We start from the raw sequence: 22,306 nt of genomic DNA, 5'->3' as shown, positions 1-22,306 counted from the left end.
CACCAATAGCATAAGCTGCATATATAAATAACCATGTTATATTTTTACATATATTTACCTTGAGATACCCAGCGACTGTTTTGATGCCAGAAAAATGATTCCGTTTGTTCTCAAGGACTGGGAACAGAAATAACCCACTATCTACAAACCTTAAAAGTTCCTCCTCTCTTATTAGCCTTTTTTTTAAAAAAAAAAAGCCCTCCGCGCCTATCTCTTCCTACTGCAATAAGACTGTGAACCAAAACGTCAGGGCGTGGCCACCCCGTGCTCCCTCCCGGACATCACCGCCCCTCGCACTGCTTTCCTGCATGGTGATTGGCTGAAAGGAAGAAAGAGCTCCGCCCCTGGTCTTATGACTGGAACCCCAGCGGCGATTCTTGGCTTTTGCGGTGCTGTGGTCGGTGGTTACCAGTGCTTTCGTTTTTCCCGGGTCTGCGAGGGTGTTCGTTGCCATCGCCTGTCAGGTCGTCGCCTGCCCCGCGGGATCATGATGCCCTTCCGCCTCTCTCCGGTTTCGGGCTCGGGGCTCATCCTGTTCTGTCTGCTCCTGGGTGAGTTTTCGGGCCCTCTCCTTTAGTGTCTTCAGCTGGGCCCGGGGGAAGGGAGGGGGTGTTCAAAGGCCACAACCTGACAGACTGGTCTGCGGGGAGGCATTGAGAGACAGAGCAGCTGACACTGGGCGGCGGCGGCCAGCGGCCCGAGGCGCGGGGCGGGGGGGGGGGGGGGACGGAGGGGAACGGGGTGGGGATGCCTTGAGCAGTGACCTAGAGAAGGCCTGGCTAAGGGATGGCCGGCTAGGAGGGCCCTTGAGAGTAACAACCGTGCAAGTAAGGGGTTGTGGAGGAGGACGGCATCGGATTAGGCCAGAGGAATGAAGAGTTCGAGACACCAGGCATGGACGGAACAACTTGGAAAACAGTCTGGTGGAGCAGGGGAGCAGACACCGGGGAGTCTAGGTTATTTGTCTCAGGGAAGAGTTTTGAAGATGGTGGAAAAACTATAGCCTGAGAAAGGAAATTTGGAACCGACGGAAGACATTGTACCCCTGGGAAATTGTTGGGGGTCAGAGTACAGGGTTCAGATATAGGACAGTAGGGCCTAGGGGGCGGAGACAGCGTTGGGGACTTTCTAGGTGAGATCCGAGGCTAGGAGAGAAGGTGACAGGATGGGGAACGATGTGGGGATTTAAGGATAGTCTTGGAGTTTTTAGAGCAGAGGGATCTAAAGTAGCTAGAGTAACTTACTGCAAAGAAAATTTATACCTAACCTCCGGAGACAAACAGGATGAGGGAGAACTTTGCGGGGCGGCGGCGGGGGAGGGGGTGAATATCCGACTTATAGGTGGGTTTTTTCTTTCCCCTGTAACTTTTTGCTGCTTCCTCCCCGCCAGACTCTGACAGAGAAATCCCTCCTAGACGCTAAAGCCGGGGGAGCTTCCAAGATGGTAGTTTGTGTATCTGACTTTTATATCCCACCTCCATTTTTTTTAGAGCCTCTTGGTTTTTTTTTCTCCTTTCCCATTGCAGTTGACTTATTTGTGGTTTAAAAGTGGTAGGTAATAGCCTAAGGATCAGTGGTAAGAGGAAATGGGTTAAGGTTGCTTGTGATCTGCCCCAGTAGACTAACATAATAGCCTAAACTTGAACTTTGATCACAGTGTGTCCTCCTGACCTGATTTACTCTGCTTGTTGCTACTCAGTGGCTCTGGCTGTTTGTCCTTTAATAAAGGGATAGAAGGTAAAGACCCAGATTGGAATGGAGTAGAAATAGGTACGTTTGTAATTCACATTTTGGTGGAATAGAATCCGCTGGAACAGTCTGTTCTCACCCAGTGGGCATTTGGCAATATCTTGTAGAGGCATTTAAAAATTTTCCATAATAGCTTTTAAGTTTTTTTATTTCTGAGATTGTATTGAGATTACATTTTTCTCTTCCCTTATCCCTTCTAAATTCTCCCATATACCTCTCCCTGCTCTCCTTCATGACCCCTTTTTAAATTTATTCTAATTTCATGCATATATGTATTTGTATATACATCTATACCCTAGAGGCAGTTTTGCATGTCCCACAGGGCGGTGTCTAGTTAACAGAGGCCAGGAATCCTACTAACCTGCCTGCAAGAACGGACAGTGCCTCTCAGAGTTATCCCAGCCTGGCGTGGTGGCATCTCCTTTAATCCCAGCACTCGGGACATAGAGGCAGGCTGATTTCTGAGTCTAGCCTGGTTTACAGAGTGAGTTCCAGCACAGCTAGAGATGTTACGCAGAGCAACACCAAAAGAAAAGAAAAGTTATCTCCTTTAACACATTAGCAGTGGCAACTGTGAGGAGCCCAGCTTCAGAGCATGGCACCAGAGGAGTTTATCCAGTAACCCTGAAGGACCTTGCGAGGGAGCCTCTGCAATCACAACTTTCTCCAGCAGTACCGAGCTCTTTCTCCTTTTCACTCTCAGCCTTTTGCTTATATACAGTAGAATTTTCCAGAAGCTACATAATACGTGATGATATCACCCCCCACCATGACTCCAGTGTCCTTAACTTCCATTTCTAATACAGAAGTGCCAGCAAAATATAATTCACCTAAACCAAATCTCTGGGAGGTCTTCCAGAGATGGGACATTCTGACTCTAAAACATTTGCAGGTCCTTGATCTGGCCTAGATGACCACATTGTGTAAGCAACTCCTTGTATACTTCTGAAATTGGGCTGTGACACTTCATTCGAACCCTTACATGGGGAGCACTTGCTGCAGGCTGGCCGACCCAACAAGAGGCTTGTTTACAGTGTGGAAAACACCTTATCAGCGACAAGAACACGTCTGACAAAAGCAGCTATCAACCAGTAATTCCCTGCCAATTGAATCTGCACCAACACAGTGCTGTTATTGTTCAGAGAAAGAAACATAGTTGACCTACATGTTTGCTTTTGTGCCATTAATTTTTTTTAAATGAAATCTTTCGGTTTGTGTTTACAAAAGCAGACCTTGCTCGCAGCGGAAATTTAACAGGTGAAACAGTACATAGAAGAAATGCTCACACCTAGTGAATCTGGAGTTACTCAGTTCATCCTTTTGCATAGTTTCCAAAGCTGACTTCCTCCCTTCCCAAGTTCATTCAGAAAGGGATGTATAGGAGCAATGTGTAACAACATAAGATTCAAGGGTAAACATTTTCTTGAGTTATCTTTTTTTTTATTTTATGTAATGTTTTGTCTGCCTGCATGTCTGTATACTACAGGTGTACCTAGCACCTGTGGTAATTTGAAGACGACAGCATTTTACGTCCCCTGAAACTGGAGTTTCCATAGACGGCTGTAAGCTGCACTGGGAACCAAAACTGGGTTCTCTGGAAGAGTGACCACTAAACCACCTCTCCAACCCAGGATCCAGTTTTTAAGTCTAGCTGAAGCCGGGTGGTGGTGGCGCACGCCTTTAATCCCAGCACTCGGGAGGCAGAGGCAGGCGGATCTCTTAAGTTTGAGGCCAGCTTGTTCTACAGAGCGAGTTCCAGGCCAGCCAGGAATGATACACAGAGAAACCCTGTCAAAGTCTGCTCTGCTGTTCTTTCTGACATCTCTTGATTTTGATGTGAGGTTCAAGATTCTGTGTGCCTTTTGCTTCTAAGAATTTATCAAGCCTTCAGTTTTTTTCTTTTCTGGATTTTGTGTTTTTATATTTCCATGTCATAATGGACACTCAATAATAGGGGTTTGAAAACTCAGTAGGCACTTACTGTGTGCCTGGTACTTACCTGAATGCCAATCCTGAATGTGTGCTCTCATTACCAGTAGTGCACTGGTGTTTCATTTGCAACTTCCTAACTGTCCCAGCTCTATTAGTAGCCTCTTAAAAATATCTACTTTAGCCAGGCAGTAGTGGCGCACGCCTTTAACCCCAGCACTTGGGAGGCACAGGCAGATCTCTGTGAGTTCAAGGCCAGCCTATTCTACAGAGAGAGTTCCAGAACAGCCAAAACTGTTACACAGAGAAATTATGTTTTGAAAAACTAGAAGGAAAAAAAAAACCCTACAAGGTTGCGCCTATACCTTGGTTGTAGAACACTTGCACAGAATGTAAGAGGCCCTAGGTTGACTCTCCAGCACTGTGAAAAAGGCATATCAAAATCCTTGTTTTAAATAAGTAGAGAAAACATTTTTAGACTTTAGATTGGTGTTTCTTACAGAAATTTATTCATTTATTTGGATTTTTGAGTTCTGGGATTAAAGGCATACACCACCACTGCTCACAAAAAAAAATTTCGCTGCCTTTCATTTAAATGACTTATAACCAATGAAAAACCATGCTGGGAAAAAAGTCTGAGTTAGAAACATGAAAAGGGCAACAGGTGAAATTCCTTTCCTAATATCATCGCTTAATTGTATTTCCTTAGTGACAGAATTCTGTGGTCATCAATTTTTATAACTAGCTTAACTTTGGTTTTTTGTTTTTCGAGACAGGGTTTCTCTGTGTATCCCTGACTGTCTTGGAACTCACTCTAGACCAGGCTAGCCTTGAACACACAGAGATGCACCTGCCTCTGCCTCCTGAGTTCTGGGATTAAAGGCGTGTGTAACTATGCCTGGCTTAACTTCTGTTTTTAAGGGATTGAATGAGACTTTTAAAAAAGCTTCAAGGCCCCTCTTAGGGCTAAAAAAGCTTTGATGAGCATCCTGAGTGTAGTCCAGGTTGGGTCGCTCTCTCCCCCAGATGTTTATTAACTGCCTATTACATTCTAACCACTACAAGAAGATGAAAGGGAGACAGCAGTGGACAAGACAGTGGAGGGTCTGCTGTCATAGGATCTCCATTGTAGAAGGGGAAGATAGCCCAACAGGTAAACAATAACATTTTCAGATAGTGACAAGGGCCTAACAAACAGGAAGCAGATAATGAGGAATGAAAATGACTAGGTTAGATAGTTGGGCGGTAGGGATGCTCTGTGGGTTTATATTATGTGATCATAGGGCTTTCTAGGATTGAGTGACATTTGGTAGCAACCTTGCTGCTGGAAGGAGGTCCGTCTTACCTGTTACTATTTGAGATAATATGGGTGGGGAGGATCTGGAGGAGTTGGGGGAGGGGAAACTGATCAGAATATATTACGAATTTTCAATAAAAATAAAACATAAAAGAAATTACTTAAGCTAAAAAAAGAATAAAAGAATAAATCTTGTCTCCCAAAATCTTAGGTTACTAGTCTATTTTCTGTTCTTTACCTTATGGTGTTAGTCTCTGAGAGGATACGATGACCTTAGCTGCTGGTCTTCCCTTGGCCTGTGTAGCACCAGGCCTAGTGGTTAAAGGTCAGTAAATTTTTGCTGGGGATATTCACTGGATACTGCAGATAAGATGGTGAATTAGGCCAGATGTTTTCTGTGGACCATAAAGGCTGTTTCCCAAAAGCTCCTTTGTGTCTTTGGATCAAGAACTTCCAAATCGGTGGTAAGAATGCAGATAATTATAGGATAATGTCACATGGCAATTCTAGTCTCTCTTACTTTTGTGCTCCTTCTTGGAGGTTAGGAGTGACCAGGGTCTTACTATGAAGCGCTGAAACTCAAACTTAGAGATCCACCTACCTCTGCCTCCTTAGTGCAGGGATTTAAGGGGTGCAGCATCACATTTAGCTTCATTGCTTAGGCATGAGGATTAATGTGGAGAACTGGAAGGATTTGGTGAGAATTAGGTTTTCTCAGCCAGCTAGCATCAGAAAGACAAAATGTTAAGCACGGTTTTGTTTTGTTTTTTTTTTTTTAATAATTTTTTTTATTAAGAAAAGAAGAAAAAAAAACATAAACAAAAAACAAGTTTCCACCTCCTCCCAGCCTCCCATTTCCCTCCCCCTCCTCCCACCCTTCTCCCCCTCCTCCCACCCTTCTCCCCCTCCTCCCACCCTTCTACCCCTCCCCCCACTCCTCTCCCCCTCCCTCTCCAGTCCACAGAGCAGTCCAGGTTCCCTGCCCTGTGGTAAGTCCTAGGTCCTCCCCCCTCCGTCCATATCTAGGAAGGTGAACATCCAAACTGGCTAGGCTTCCACAAAGCCAGCACATTAAGTAGGATCAAAACCCCGTGTCATTGTCCTTGGCGTCTCATCAGCCCTCATGGTTCGCCATGTTCAGAGAGTCCGGTTTTATCCCATGCTTTTTCGGTCACAGTCCAGCTGGCCTTGGTGAGCTCCCAGTAGATCAGCTCCACTGTCTCAGTGGGTGGGTGCACGCCTCGTGGTCCCGACTTCTTTGCTCATGTTCTCCCTCCTTCTGCTCCTCATTGGGACCTTGGGAGCTCAGTCCAGTGCTCCAGTGTGGGTCTCTGTCTCTGTCTCCATCCATCACCAGATGAAGGTTCTATGATGATATGCAAGATATTCGTCAGTATTGCTCTCGGATAGGGTCATTTCAGGTTCCCAATCCTCAGCTGCCCAAGGAACTAACTGGGAACCTCATGTTGGGCAATTGGGAGCCCCTCTAGGGTCAAATCTCTTGCTCACCCTAAAGTGGTTCCCTTAACTAAGAATTGTGGTTCCGTGCTCCACTATCCACCTTTCCTTTATCCCAATTCTCCTGACTCCCCAAATCCCCCCTCCTTCCCTTCTACCTTTTCTCTCCCCATCTCCCCTTACCCCCATCCCACCCCACCCCCAAGATCCTAATTTTCTCCCCGGCAATTGGGTCTACTTCCCTTAGCCAAGAGGATAACTATATGTTTTTCCTTGGGTTCACCTTCTTACTTAGCTTCTTTAGGTTCACCTATTGTAGACTCCGTGGCCCTAATTTATGGCTAGAAACCAATTATGAGCGAGTACATCCCATGTTCATCTTTTTGGGTCTGGGACACCTCACTCAGGATAGTGTTTTCTATTTCCATCCATTTGCCTGCAAAATTCGAGAAGTCATTGTTTTTTACCGCAGCGTAGTACTCTAGCGTGTATATATTCCATACTTTCTTCATCCATTCTTCCATTGAAGGGCATCTAGGTTGTTTCCAGGTTCTGGCTATTACAAATAATACTGCTATGAACATAGTTGAACAAATGCTTTTGTCATATGATAGAGAATCTCTTGGGTATATTCCCAGGAGTGGTATTGCTGGGTCCAGGGGTAAGTTGATCCCGAATTTCCTGAGAAACCGAAACACTGACTTCCACAGTGGTTGCACAAGATCGCATTCCCACCAGCAATGGATGAGGGTACCCGTTCCTCCACAGCCTCTCCAGCAAAGGTTATCCTTGGTGTTTTTGACTTTAGCCATTCTGACAGGTGTAAGATGATATCTCAAAGTTGTTTTGATTTGCATTTCCCTGATTGCTAAGGAAGTTGAGCACGACTTTAAGTGTCTTTTGGCCATTTGAACTTCCTCTGCTGAGAATTCTCTGTTCAGTTCAGTGCCCCATTTTTTAATTGGGTTAATTAGCATTTTAAAGTCTAGTTTCTTGAGTTCTTTATATATTTTGGAGATCAGACCTTTGTCTGTTGTGGGGTTGGTGAAGATCTTCTCCCAATCAGTAGGTTGCCTTTGTGTCTTATTGACTATGTCCTTTGCTTTACAGAAGCTTCTCAGTTTAAGTAGGTCCCATTTATTCAATGTTGCCCTTAATGTCTGTGCTTCTGGGGTTATACATAGGAAGCGATCTCCTGTGCCCAGCTCCTGTAGGGTACTTCCCACTTTCTCTTCTATCAGGTTCAGTGTGTTCGGGCTGATATTGAGGTCTTTAATCCATTTGGACTTGAGTTTTGTGCACGGTGATAGATAAGGGTCTATTTTCATTCTTCTACAAGATGACATCCAGTTGTGCCAGCACCATTTGTTGAAGATGCTTTCTTTCTTCCATTTTATACTTTTAGCTCCTTTATCGAAAATCAGGTGTTCATAGGTTTGTGGGATAAAATCCGGGTCTTCTATACGATTCCATTGGTCGACTTCTCTGTTTTTATGCCAGTACCACACTGTTTTCATTACTGTAGCTCTGTAATAGAGTTTGAAGTCAGGGATGGTAATGCCTCCAGAAGATCCTTTATTGTATAGGATTGTTTTGGCTATCCTGGGTTTTTTGTTTTTCCATATAAAGTTGATTATTGTCTTCTCCAGATCTGTGAAGAATTTTGATGGGATCTTGATGGGGATTGCATTGAATCTATAAATAGCCTTTGGTAGAATTGCCATTTTTACTATGTTGATCCTCCCAATCCAAGAGCAAGGGAGGTCCATCCATTTTTTGGTATCCTCTTCAATTTCTTTCTTCAATGCCTTAAAGTTCTTGTCAAATAGATCTTTCACTTCCTTGGTTAGATGTACCCCAAGATATTTTATGCTGTTTTTGGCTATTGTGAATGGTGAAGCTTCTCTGATTTCCCTCTCTGCTTCCATATCCTTCGTGTATAAGAGGGCGACTGATTTTTTGGAGTTGATCTTGTATCCTGCCACATTACTAAAGCTGTTTATCAGCTGTAGGAGTTCTTTGGTGGAGTTTTTGGGGTCGCTTATGTACACTATCATATCATCTGCAAATAACGAAAGTTTAACTTCTTCCTTTCCAATTCGAATCCCCTTGATTCCATCATGTTGTCTTATTGCTATTGCTAGAACTTCAAGCACTATATTGAAGAGGTATGGGGAGAGTGGACAGCCTTGTCGTGTTCCTGAGTTAAGTGGGATGGCTTTGAGTTTCTCTCCGTTTAATTTGATGTTAGCTGTCGGCTTGCTGTATATAGCTTTTATTATATTTAGGTATGACCCTTGTATCCCTAATCTCTCCAAGACTTTTAACATAAATGGATGTTGAATTTTGTCAAATGCTTTTTCAGCATCTAATGAAATGATCATATGTTTTTTTTCTTTCAGTTTATTTATATGCTGGATTACATTGATAGATTTTCGTATGTTGAACCAGCCCTGCATCTGAGGAATGAAGCCTACTTGATCATAATGGATAATTTTTCGGATGTGTTCTTGGATTCGATTTGCCAGTATTTTGTTGAGGATTTTTGCGTCGATATTCATGAGTGAAATTGGCCTGTAGTTCTCTTTCCTGGTTGAGTCTTTGAGTGGTTTTGGTATCAGAGTAATTGTGGCTTCATAAAAGGAGTTTGGTAATGACCCTTCTGTTTCTATCTTGTGGAATACATTAAGGAGTATAGGTATTAGATCTTCTTGGAAGATCTGGTAGAATTCTGCATTGAAACCATCTGGTCCTGGGCTTTTTTTGGTAGGGAGGTTTTTGATAACCTCTTCTAATTCTTCGCGACTAACAGGTCTATTTAGATTGTTCACCAGGTCCTGATTTAACTTTGGTATATGATATTTATCTAAAAAAGTATCCATTTCCTTTACATTTTCCAATTTTGTGGCATATAGGCTTTTGTAGTAAGATCTAATGATTCTCTGAATTTCCTCTGTGTCTGTGGTTATGTCCCCCTTTTCATTTCTGATCTTATTAATTTGCAAATTCTCTCTCTGCCGTTTGATTAGCTTGGATAGTGGTTTGTCAATCTTGTTGATTTTCTCCAGGAACCAGCTTTTTGTTTCATTGATTTTTTGCATTGTTTTCTGTGTTTCTATTTTGTTGATTTCAGCCCTCAGTTTGATTATTTCCAGTCTTCTACTCCTCCTAGGTGAGTCTGCTTCTTTTTTTTCTAGAGCTTTCAGGTGGGCTGTTAAGTCTCCAATGTGAGCTTTCTCTGTTTTCTTTAAGTGGGCACTTAGTGCTATGAACTTTCCTCTTAGGACTGCTTTCATAGTGTCCCATAAGTTTGAGTATGTTGTTTCTTTATTTTCATTGAATTCCAGGAAGACTTTAATTTCTTTCTTTATTTCTTCCTTAATCCAGCTATGGTTCAATAGTAGACTGTTCAGTTTCCATGACTTTGTATGCTTTCTGGGGGTAGCATTATTGTTGAATTCTAACTTTAATCCATGGTGATCTGATAAGACACAGGTGGTTACTAATATTTTTTTGTAACTGTGGAAGTTTGCTTTGTTACCGACTATGTGGTCGATTTTCGAGAAGGTTCCATGAGCTGCAGAGAAGAAGGTATATTCTTTCCTATTTGGATGGAATGTTCTATAGATGTCTGTTAAGTCCATTTGATTCATTACCTCCACTAATTCTCTTATTTCTCTGTTAGGTTCCTGTCTGATTGACCTGTCCATTGGTGAGAGAGGAGTGTTGAAGTCTCCTACTATTAGTGTGTGCGGTTTGATGGCTGCCTTGAATTTTAGCAATGTTTCTTTTATGTACGTGGGTGCTTTTATATTAGGGGCATAGATGTTCAGGATTGAGACTTCATCCTGATGAACTGTTCCTGTTATGAGTATAAAATGCCCCTCTCCATCTCTTCTGATTGATTTAAGTTTAAAGTCAACTTTGTTAGAGATTAGTATGGCCACACCTGCCTGTTTCTTAGGTCCATTTGCTTGATAGGCCTTTTCCCAGCCCTTTACTCTGAGTAGGTGCCTGTCTTTGTGGTTGAGGTGTGTTTCTTGTAAACAGCAGAATGTTGGATCCTGTTTTCTTATCCAATCTCCTAGCCTGTGCCTTTTTATAGGTGAGTTGAGTCCATTGACATTAAGTGATATTAATGACCAGTGGTTGTTAACTCTGGTCATTTTTTTTTAGTCGTAGAGTTTGTGTGTTTCCCTTCTTTGTTTTGTGTTTGTGAAGGGTCTCTAGATGTCTGAGTTATTGTGATCATTGTTGGACTCCTTGGTTAGTGATTTTCCTTCAATTACTTTCTGTAAGGCTGGATTTGTGGCTGCGTATTGTTTAAATTTGTTTTTATCCTGGAAAATTTTATTTTCTCCATTTATAGTGAATGAAAGCTTGGCTGGGTATAGTAATCTGGGCTTGCACCCATGGTCTCTCAGTTTCTGCAGTACATCTATCCAGGACCTTCTGGCTTTCATGGTTTCCATGGAGAAGTCAGGTGTAAGTCTGATAGGTTTACCTTTATAAGTAATTTGGCCTTTTTCCTTTGCAGCTCTTAATATTCTTTCCTTATTCTGTATGCTTTGTGTTTTGATAATTATATGGCGAGGGGATGTTTTTTTTTGATCCAGCCTATTCGGTGTTCTGTATGCTTCTTGCACATTCATAGGAAAATCTTTCCTTAGGTTGGGAAAGTTTTCTTCTATAATTTTATTAAATAGATTTTCTGGACCATTGAGTTGCCCTTCTTCTCCTTCTTCTACTCCTATTATTCTTAGGTTTGGTCTTTTTATTGTGTCCCATATTTCCTGAATGTTTTGTGATGAGAGTTTGTTGGACTTGCTGTTTTCTTTGATCAGTGTGTTTATTTTCTCTATGGTATCTTCAGAATCCGAGAGTCTTTCTTCTATCTCTTGTATTCTGCTGGTTATGCTTGTTTCTGTAGTCTCTATTCGTTTACCTAGATTTTCCATGTCCAGACGGCCCTCTGTTTGTGTTTTTTTCTTTGCCTCTATTTCAGTTTTCAGGTCTTGAACCGTTTCCATTATCTGTTTGATTGTTTTTCCTTGGATTTCTAGGGTATCATTCACTGATTTATTCAATTCTTCAAACTTTCTGTTATATTTCTCATCCATTTCTATAAGGGCGTTTTTTACATGCTGTTTAAGGGTGTCAATCACTTTCATGAAGTCAATCTTTTCTCCTTCCTCTTGATTAAGGGGTTCTTGTCCTCCCGTTGTGAGGTCGCTTGTTTCTGGTAGCTTCATGTTGCTTTTCAGCTTGTTGGGCGAATTCTTGCCTTGACGTCGGCCCATCTCTTCTTCCAAATGCTCCCTATGGATCTTCTTTTACCGGATTAGGTCTCCTTGCCTACCAAATGCTGTCTCTCCCCAATGTTGGCTCTCCCAATGCTGGGTCTCCTGGCGCCGAAAGATCAGGCCTCCGTGCTGGTTGGGCAGCTCGCAGACAAAGCGCCTACCCCGCTTGGTGCAGGCAGGCCACAGAAACAAAGGAACTGCTGCCCGCCCGGGAGCCCCGAGTACTCGGACCCAGCGCCCAGATAGGTTGGGCTGGGCGATGCCACGCGCCTAAAGAGGGCAGTGGGGGCGAAGTGGGGAGGGCTCTGGACGGAAGCTGGGTGGGCCAGGAAGAAAGAGGCAGCACCCGGGGAGTAGAGGCCCTGCAGAGAGCCCAAGCAGGACAGGGGGCCAAGAAACCCCCGAGCTCCCCGTCCCAGGCTGGCGCCGTGGGCCAGAAACTCACCCCAATGCTGGGTCTCCTGGCGCCGAAAGATCAGGCCTCCGTGCTGGTTGGGCAGCTCGCAGACAAAGCGCCTACCCCGCTTGGTGCAGGCAGGCCACAGAAACAAAGGAACTGCTGCCCGCCCGGGAGCCCCGGGTACTCGGACCCAGCGCCCAGATAGGCTGCGCTGGGCGATGCCACGCGCCAAAAGAGGGCAGTGGGGGCGAAGTGGGGAGGGCTCTGGACGGAAGCTGGGTGGGCCAGGAAGAAAGAGGCAGCAGAGAGCCCAAGCAGGACAGGGGGCCAAGAAACCCCCGAGCTCCCCGTCCCAGGCTGGCGCCGTGGGCCAGAAACTCACCCCAATGCTGGGTCTCCTGGCGCCGAAAGATCAGGCCTCCGTGCTGGTTGGGCAGCTCGCAGACAAAGCGCCTACCCCGCTTGGTGCAGGCAGGCCACAGAAACAAAGGAACTGCTGCCCGCCCGGGAGCCCCGAGTACTCGGACCCAGCGCCCAGATAGCCTGGGCTGGGCGATGCCACGCGCCAAAAGCCACGGTTTTGTTGTTACTGTTTTTTTTTTTTTTTCTACACTCTTAGCACATTTTGTTTCCCTGATAATGTTGAATTCCTGGTTCAGATAAAATTTGTCTCTTTGTAGTAGAGATACTTGAAAGGACAGGCTTGACATTAATCCATTATTAGTCTTTGGTTGGCATATCTGATATATATCAGATCTTTTCTGTGTATCTAGCCTTCTTTCCCAGTAATGTACAGTGGACTTTTGTCTGTAACCTAGCATTGTTTCATAGCACTGGAGATAACTTCAACGACCCGGGTTCAGAAAGGCTGTACTTTCTAGTCACAATTTTGTACTAAAGTGGCCAGAGAGTCTTCAGTTCCAAAAGTGTATTATGATATTATGAGTACTTGTTGGTATCCCACTGTGCATTGCAAAAGCACTCTGGAGGTCTATCAAATGCAGCTCAGCAATAGGCACTTTCCATTACTGCAAGAGTCGTCTACCTACTCTCTGACCTTAAAAATAATCAAGGAAGTCATTTCATGGTGTTTAGAATAGTATGTTTTGTTAATTTTAAATGTTGCTTTTTGCATGACCAACATTTATTGCTTAAAACCTTATTATTTTCTGTCATAGCAGACCTAACAGAAGGAAAAACGTGAGGCCCAATAAACAGGAGCAATTCTTTGGATGGAACGTACAAGAAGGCCATCCTTAGACAGGGAAGAAAGCATTGGCCTTTATGTCCTACTTTTTTTTTTAGTGGTCTCATTCCTTAGCCCAAGCTTGCTTGGAGCTCACTGTGTAGGCTGGGCTGGCCTAGAATTCATGGCCTCAACCTCCTGAGTGCTGGGATTGTAGGCCCTGCCCTGTTTTGTATAGTATATGTGTATACTTATACATATATGTGCGTGGTATGCATGTGGAAAGCAGAGGACAACTTGCAGGAGTTACTTATCTTTTGTGGGTCCCAGGGATTGAATTTAGGATGTCAGGTTGGTACCAAGTACCTTTACCTGCTGAGCTACCTTCCTGGCCCTATGCCTTTTAAGATTTGGTTTATTCTATATGTATGTTTTCCTTGCATGTATGTCTGTGTACTATATGCATGCCTGGTGACCTCGGAGTTCAAAGATAGATTTGGATGGTTGTGAGTACCATATGGGTGCTGAGAATTGAACCCAGGTCTTCTGTAAGAGCAATGCTCTAACCACTGGCCCATCTCTCCAGCTCCATATGCCTTCTCTCACCCCCCCCCAAATCCCTTTTGACCAACCTCAAGGTAAATGGGTAAAGTTTAGGATAGGACCTAATATGATGAAAGTGAAGACACAGCTTAAGATGGGAAGGGTCCCTTTCTTTAAGCTCCATTGTTTACTGAAAGGGAGGCTTTTAAACAGGACGTCTAACTTGCTTGGAAAACATCTCTTAGCTCTTAGTGTTGTTTATACCCCATCGAAAACCCGTTAGACAAATAGACACTGTAATTCTTGGCAGGGTAACTGGCCCAGAGTCTCACAGCTAGTAAGCGTGGCTTCCTGAGTGGAATTTTAGCTTCTCAGGTCCACAGATGGTTCTCTTCATTGCTTCATTATATTGATTTTGAGGTCACTGTGTCGTATAAATTTTTTATTTTTATTTTCAGTTTTAAAATTTTTATCTCCGTGTTTTGCATGCTTGTATGTCTATGTATCATATTTATCCTGTTACTTGAGGAGGCCACAAGAGGGTGTTGGATCTCCTGGGACTAGAATTAGAAACTTCTGTGGGCTCTGGGAATTGAACCTGAGTCCTCTGGAAAAGCAACCAATGCTTTTAACCACTAAGCCATCTCTCCATCCCCTCTTATATGATTTTTTTTCACTATCTTCCATCTATATTTCTTGTTTATTTGAAACAGGGTCTCCATGTAGCCCTGGCTGTTCTGAAACTCTGTAGACCAGTCTGGTCTCGAACCCACAGAAATCTACCTGCCTCTGCTTCCTGAGTGCTGGGATTAAAGGCATGCACCAACACTGCCCAGTAGGCCTTTGTTTTTAATCTGTGTACCTTTCAGGTACATTTGGGCCAAATAGACTTGAAAAAAATCTAGCCACTATTTTTTTTTAATACAATACTTTGTGTTTGGGTAACTGTGGCTGAGTTAGTTCTAAATGAACCTCTAAATGACCTGGTTAGAGCAGTACCAAGAAGATAATTGCACTCGAATGTTAACTTTTGAGGCGTGACCCTTTTCTTTTTGTGTGTATGTATGTATATATTTGAATTTATTTTTGTTTTATGTGCACTAGTGTTTTGTCCACATGTATATCTCTGTGAGCAATTTCCACCCCCGAACTGGAGTTACAGACAGTTGTGAGCTGCCATGTGGGCACTGGGAATTGAACCTCAGTCCTCTGGAAGAGCAGCCAGTACTTTTAACCACGGAGTCATCTCTCCATCCTTTCTTTTCTTTTGAGAATAAATTTTCAGCTCTATAATCAGATATTCCAGAATATATTCAGCTATGGATTTTAAAGGCTCTTTTAAAGGCTTTCTAGCCTTTAAAATAGTTTGGATATTCTAAAAATCACGCATAGCGGTTAAATGTGGAATTGACTTGCTAGAGACATTCTACTCAAGTGTAACATTTCAAAATTAATCTTTTATGTTATGGGAAAAGCATTATTGCTAGCTTGAAATCTGAGTCACAGTTTATGGAAAGCTGTCATGAGGTTTGAGGCAGCATCCACACATTGCTAAGTTCATGGTTTGGAAGGCCAAGAGAACCGTCTCACCTGTTATTAGACTCAGCTGGATTTCAGGTCCACGTTGCAGGGTATTTTAATTTTGATGTAATCAATCAGTATTTATTGAAAACCTAATATCTATTCAACACTACTAGGAATGATAGGAGATAGAGGAAAAGTAATAGATCTCCTCTAATGTGACAGACAAGATAGGTGACATTCATAGAAAAGATACACTCCTAGGGACTGGCTTAGATAGGATCTTATGGTTATAGGTACAAATTGGAATTCAAATGAGTGATGGAAACACTAGCAAAAGAGAATCTCTCTCCACATATATCACTCGCTCACAGACTCTAGTGTTTTATTAATAACAAACCGCTTACTGTATTTCAGTTTCCACAGCGTACTTAGTTTGCTTCAAAGGGACAGTTCAAAAGTGCTGTTTTAGAGCCTTTGCCGGTAGGCGAGACAGGCTTCAATGATAGAAAATGATTATGTTGAATACTTATTCAGTGTATTTATTGGCCATTTGTAGTTCTTCATTTGAAAATTATCTTTCATTTGTCTGTATAATAAAAAATCTTGAAAGAATAAAAAAATAAGGGTAATCAAGATACTGTAAAGTCAACTGAGATGTACTTATATGCACTGTGGACAGCTCTGTAGGGCTCTTATTAACGGGAAGTTCTCAGAGAAGTGACTGCTAACTGAGAGCTGGATAGCATGCAGGCATGGGGTCTGTGGGGTTTTTCCTTTTTTTTAGACAGGGTTTGAGGGGGCTTACTATCCTAGACTACAGCCTTGAATTGATCTTCCTGCCTCAGCTTCCCAAGTGCTAGGATTTACAGGCATGCATTACCACACCCAGCTTCAGTCCAGGTTCTCAGTTACAAACAAGCAGCAGAAAGAAAACCTGATTGATTTGAAGCAGAAAGGGAATTTATTGAAAACAGTGGGGGCAGGGTTAGGGAACACAGACCTGTAATTCCAGGCGGGGAATGTAATTCTTAGCTAGCCTGGGAAACTGAGTTCAAGGCCATTCTGCATTGTTTAGCCAATTGTCTGACTAGGTGTGGTGGGTCACGCCTTTTAATCCTGGCACTCGGGAGGTGGAAGCACTTGGGACTGAGTTCAAGGCCATCTTAGGCTACTTAGTGTGAGGTGCTGCTGCCTTAAAAAGAAAGGGGAAGAAAGGAAGAAAAGACTTAAAATAAGCAGACAAACCAACTTCCCACTGCCAGATAGCAATAACAACAAGCCCTCAAACTGTAATGGGACATTTGCATACTCCCTTGAAACCACAATTCCACTGTTAGATAAATATTCAATACACACTGGTATACCAATACACAAAGAATGTCTACAACAGCATTAGGGATGGGCAGATTGAAAACCTTCTAGCTGTCCATCTACAACACCACAGATAAATAACAAGATCGCCCCATAATCAGAAGCAGTATAATAGAAATAACGAATTAATTGCAGTTACACACATCACTTTGAATCTAAAGAAGCCAGACCTAAAAGATAGCATAGTAAATTGTTGTTTATTATCAAGCTAAAAAGCAGGCAGCAGTATCTATCTTGTTACAAGTCAGGGTGGCATTTTACCGTGGAGCTATAGGAACTTTGAAGGTATAGTCAGCCTTCTTTCTTCTCCCTAGGTTGCAAATTCACAAGTTCAATCAACCATGGATCAAAGTATGAGAGAAAATCATAGTATTTATTATGCTGAAGTATAGACTTTTTTTGGTTGCTGCTACCTAGACGACATAGTACAACTATTTACATCACATTTACTTTGCATTATGTGAGTGATCTAGGGAGGTTTTAAAATATATAGGAGGGTGTGGATGGGCTAAATGCAAATACTTTATACACCATTTTATGTCAGGGACTATAGCATCTGTGAACTTCGGTGTCCTCTGAGAGTCCTGGAATCTGTTGAATCTGTTCCCATGGATACTGAGACTGTACTTGGAATGTTCTGCTTCTTGAAGGAGGATTCATTTACTCATGTAATAAAAAATGCTTTGAGCTGTACTTAGCACTGAGTACAGATTTTCCTTGCATGTTATGCTGTATATGTGACATCTTAATAACATTTTGCTTTTTTAAAAAGAGAGCAAGGGGTGGTCATGTAGTTGAGTGCTAGCACACTTGCTCCCCAGTTCAATTTTCAGTAACTAAACCACAAAATAAATAAATAATGTATAGAAATAGAAAAAGGTGCATAGATTAAATTACTTAGAAAGAGGAACTCCTTTGGCCGTGTGTACCAAAACTTGATTCAATACTGAATTGCCCTGTTACTGGATTGCACTGTTATGACCAAGTGCAAAACTTCAGCTTCTACCACTGGCTAGTGTCACCTTTTTCCTGGGCACTTGAACCTGCCAAGCCATCCTTAACCATAGAATGCTTTATCTATAGCTGGGGCTCCATTCTCAGTCCTTGTACTTTATAAGTCTGGGGTGGAATTCTTGGTTAGGAACAGTTTAGCTGTAAGGGAGAGTGGGAAGAAGTGCACACCATTTTCAGTTTGGATAGCACAGGAATGTGGGCCAGCCGTTAGAATCAAGCTGAAGGATACAGCTATTTCACATTTACAGTCTTTCTTGAGGAAGATTTAAGCCAGCAGAAGAAAGTGGCTCTCAAGTGCTAGACACAATAGAAGCCACTCTGAGTGGAGTGTAGCCTTTGGGCCCATTGGAAACAAGTTCAACCAGATTAAATAAAGGGTGTGTTCTGGGAAAATGGTCTGAGTGATTGAAGCCATAGGGTGGGACAAGATTAAAGATTACTTTGAAAATCAGACAGGAATTAAATTTATTTTGGGACCCAGTAAAAACGTTTAAAAGGGAGTGTTGGAGAAGGAGTGGTGTTTAGCAGTGTGTTTCAGGGACTCCCGGAGGGGTGGGAAGTACTGGAAGGATGGAGTGGTAGACTGGGAATAGAAGTAGGACCAAAATGCCAGGCTTTGCCTTTGTTTTTCAAGGTACAGGTTGAGGAGACAGCCCATTGGAGGAGGAAGTGAAAGCGAATCTGGTTTTTGAAACTGCTGAGTGAGCCTTGCAGAGGTGCTGGTGCTGGTGGCCTTGCAGAGGTGGCCAGGTGTGTCTGGGGGCCACAGGGCAGTCTTGTTTTCAGGCTTCTGGAGGTGTGTTAGCTACTTTGAGTTGGATTCTAAGTGATAAATGAACTAACTCCAACCTGAACTCTCTTCTGGGAACCTTTACTTTCTTACCTTGGGCAAAGTGGTCTGATCACTATCTTCCACAACTTCCTTCCTGTCATTTTAAAGTCTTTGAGAAGAAAATAGTTATCATGAGACACTTTTTTTTTTCTTAATTAATTTTTTTTTTCCAGACGTCGCTTCTCTGTGTAGTCCTGGCTGTCCTGGAACTTGTTCCGCCTGCCAGGTTGGCCTCCAACTCATACAGATCCGCCTGCCTGCAGATATTGTTTTGTGAGACCATCTTTCTTTGTAGCTTAGGTTAGTTTTGAACATGTAATTCACATTCCTCAGCCTCTTTTTACATTTTTAAAATTTAATTTTAATTTTATGGTCATAGGTTGTAATGGTAAAAATGCTGAAGGACCCCAAGTGGCAGCAGCAGGTAGCGGGCCAAAAGACCTCGCTGCAGGTCCCCCAGTGGCGGCCGTGGGCAGTGGGTCCCGAGACTACGAAGGCAGCCAGTCCCAGGCAGATAGCCCCGAGTGGCCAGGAGGGGCAGAGAGTCCCAGACAAGAAGCTGCATGGCGGATGAGAGACCGAGACAGATAGGCATGTCATGCAGATTGAGCTTGGATATTTATTTAGTGGGTTATGAAAGGGAAAGGGGGGAGAAGGGGAGAAGGCAGAAGAGCAGAGAGAGGCAGAGGTGGGAAGAGGGGGGAGGAGAGGAGCCACAGCACCAGCTACTACCTCTTTGGGAGATGGAAAGGAAGGGACTTGGGCTGCAAGGGGAAGGAAGATCTGCCTGCTTCGGGGGAGGACAGGGGAGGAAGTGGGCTGGGCTTGTCTCTTAAAGGGCAGGGCAGACCATTACATAGGTGCTTTGCCAGCGTATGTGTCTGTGTACCACTTGTATTCCTGGCGCTGGCCTAGGCCAGAAGTGGCTATCAGGAGGTAGAGTTACTGGTTGTGAGCCACCATATGGTACTGGGACTCAAACTCAGGTCCTCTGGAACAGCATCTGGTGCTCACAACCACTGAGCTATTTCTCCAGCCCAGCCTTTTTTCTTAAAAAAAGTATTTTAGATTTATTTTTTATGTATATTAGTGTTTTGCATGTATGTAATTATGTACCCATAAAAGTCAGAAGAGGATATGGGACCCCTGGAACTGGAGTTATAGACTGTGAGCTGCTATGTGAGTACTAGGATTTGAACCCCTGACCCCTGCAAGAAAGACAGGTGTTTTTAACTGCTCAGCCATCACTGCAGCCTCATGCCTCAGCTTCCTGACTGCTGGGTTTGTAAGTGAGCACTACCATGCCTGGCTTCTCAATTATTTTCATAATCGCTTTGAGTGGTTTGAGTAGAACAAGAATATCCTTTATTTTTAAATTGATTTTAAGTAATACATAAACATAAAATTGTACGCAATAAAATGGGGTATTATGTTGATACATATGAGTGTTGTGTAATTTTAAAGAATCAGGCTAAACATTGACCCCTGGTGCTGCTCATTTCTTCATGGGGAAAGCTTTGAAAGGCCTGTCTTTTTGAGACATTCAGTACATTGCTGCTGTCTCTAGTCGCCCCACTGTGTAGTGCCGTGAAGCACGTCTCTCCTAGCTGTCCTAACTGGAACTTCGTTTCCATTGATTGGCATCTCTCCACCCCTTTTTCTCATCTACTCTGCTCAGCTTCTTATAACCACAGTTCTAGCCTCAACTTGTAAGGACTACCACAGAAGAGAGCTGTACACTGATACCAGTAATGAATGCAGATGCAGAACTCGTAATGAAATCATAGCAAATTGATTGCAACAACATATTAAAAGATCTTTTGTCATGACCAAGTAGGCTTTATACAAGGGATACAAGCTTAGGATGTTATGCCAAGCTGAGAGGGCAAGCACAGGCAAAGCAAACTTCTAGGTGTTTAGGAAGATTGTAAGGGTAGACTTAGATCTGCTTGACAGCTAGCTCCATTCCATGTCTGGAGAAAAGGAAGTGGCAAAAACCTGTGTTCCTCATCCAAACTTGTTCTGAATGAATCCTTACCAGTACTTAGTCCCTGTCAGCAGCCACAAGCTTTAGCATAGCGTTCGGCCTTGCTAAGACAGCCAGATCTCTGGAGCATGAAAGGTAAGCTTTTGTGTATAACTCGAACGCTGTTGCTGACGCGTGCCACTTTGGTATTCCTCAGGAGTTTTCTCTTTAGTCTAATAACATGTCCCTGCTTGTAGATAGATGACACTGGATCGCTCGGATAGCACTAAAGGGTGTGCAGCTATCTTAACAGGAAACAACTTTCCCCTTGGGTAATGTATGAGACAGGCAAGACAATTCTCAGATGGTTGACTGTTATTTGTGTTGCAGGTGGATTTGCTGGCATATTTACCCCTTCTCTATTAGGATATTGAAGCTTTAGACCCTTGAGTTTAGTAGGCAATGTTTCAGTAACCTTTTAAGTATAGAAGATGAGAGATAAGTTAGATGAAAAGTCCCAAAACATTTCTTCCTGAAAAGTTTCTCCATTTGCAGAAGGAGCAGGCTGAGAATTTAGAAAGTAATTGTAGGTCCATGTGGAAAGTTCATCAGTGCAGTTTTAAAGGGAAATAATTAGAACTCAGCATTTGTAAAGATTGACTTTTCTTATCGATCCAGGCTCTAACAGCCCATTGAGATGTTGCTTCAAGAGCTAACCCTGATCACATCAGAATAACATCATTTGGGAAGACTTCCATGTGCCCTAGGTCATATAGTTGGCAACAGAATTCCGAGAAGAGCCTAAGACATCTGACCTGTCATTATTGTAGGAAGGTTTCACTGAATGGGTTTAGAGAAGCAGGAGTTTAATCCACTTTCCAGACTTCCCCCTACCCTAGTTACCTCAAAAATGAAAAGAAGCAAAGGTTGTAGCTCAGTAGAGTACCTGCCAATGTGTGAAGCCCTGGTTTGATCCACAGCATTGCAAGAAACAAACAAGAACAGCAAGAAGGCAACTGTAGTTGTCTAACAGTGACCTGACAAGGCTCAAGTGAATGTAGAAATCAAAGTCACCAGTTTCTGCCATCACCTAAGCATCAAGGATCTAGTAAACATTTATTTCCAGAAGAGAAAATGCTACCTTTATTACTAGTGCACACGCCTTTAATCCCAGCACTCGGGAGGCAGAGGCAGGCGGATCTCTGTGAGTTTGAGGCCAGCCTGGTCTACAAGACCTAGTTCCATGACAGGCTCTAAAGTCACAGAGAAACCCTGTCTTGAACCCCCCCCAAAAGAAAACCCCAAAATCAAAACTACAAAGAAAGTAACCACCAGGACACCATATACGTGACCATATGGGTTTCATTTTAGAGTTGAACTTCAGCAGTGGCTAGAATTTATTTTTACCTTATGTTGTATGATTTATTTTTTTAATCTAGGAGCTGTTCAATCCTCTGCATTGGAACTTAATTTGACAAATTCAAACGGTACTTGCCTTTTTGCAAAATGGGAGATAAATTTCACAATATTTTATGAAACTACAAACAAAACTTTTGTAAGTAAAAAACTTTTTTTGTCTTTTTTGAGATTGACTTACTTTTTATGTAGATGGGTGTTTTGCCTGAATGGGTATCTGTGCATCATGTTCATATAGTGCCCTTAGAGGTCAATAGAGGACATTGAATACCATGGAGCCAGAATTACAGATGATGGTGAGCTACCATGTGGGTGCCG

General features: G+C 43.0%; 1 protein-coding gene across 3 annotated transcripts in view; it reads left to right on the top strand.

Moving 5' to 3' along the window:
* Positions 1-363: 363 nt before the first annotated feature.
* Positions 364-22,306, top strand: part of Lamp2 (lysosomal associated membrane protein 2) — a 59,220-nt gene continuing 37,277 nt past the window's right edge. For all 3 annotated transcript variants that reach the window (XM_041639916.1, XM_041639917.1, XM_041639918.1), the window contains exons 1-2: positions 364-551; positions 22,012-22,127. In XM_041639916.1, the coding sequence (XP_041495850.1) occupies positions 488-551; positions 22,012-22,127 (180 nt within the window). In that variant the 5' untranslated portion in view covers positions 364-487. The remainder of the gene's footprint in view (positions 552-22,011; positions 22,128-22,306) is intronic.

This window comes from Microtus oregoni, unplaced genomic scaffold, assembly GCF_018167655.1.
Source record: "Microtus oregoni isolate MIOR12 unplaced genomic scaffold, Mior012 000061F_ref0000440, whole genome shotgun sequence".
Classification (NCBI taxonomy): Eukaryota; Metazoa; Chordata; class Mammalia; order Rodentia; family Cricetidae; genus Microtus; species Microtus oregoni.
The sequence above is the reverse complement of the archived record's forward strand: the minus strand, read 5'-3'. Positions and strand labels throughout refer to the sequence as shown.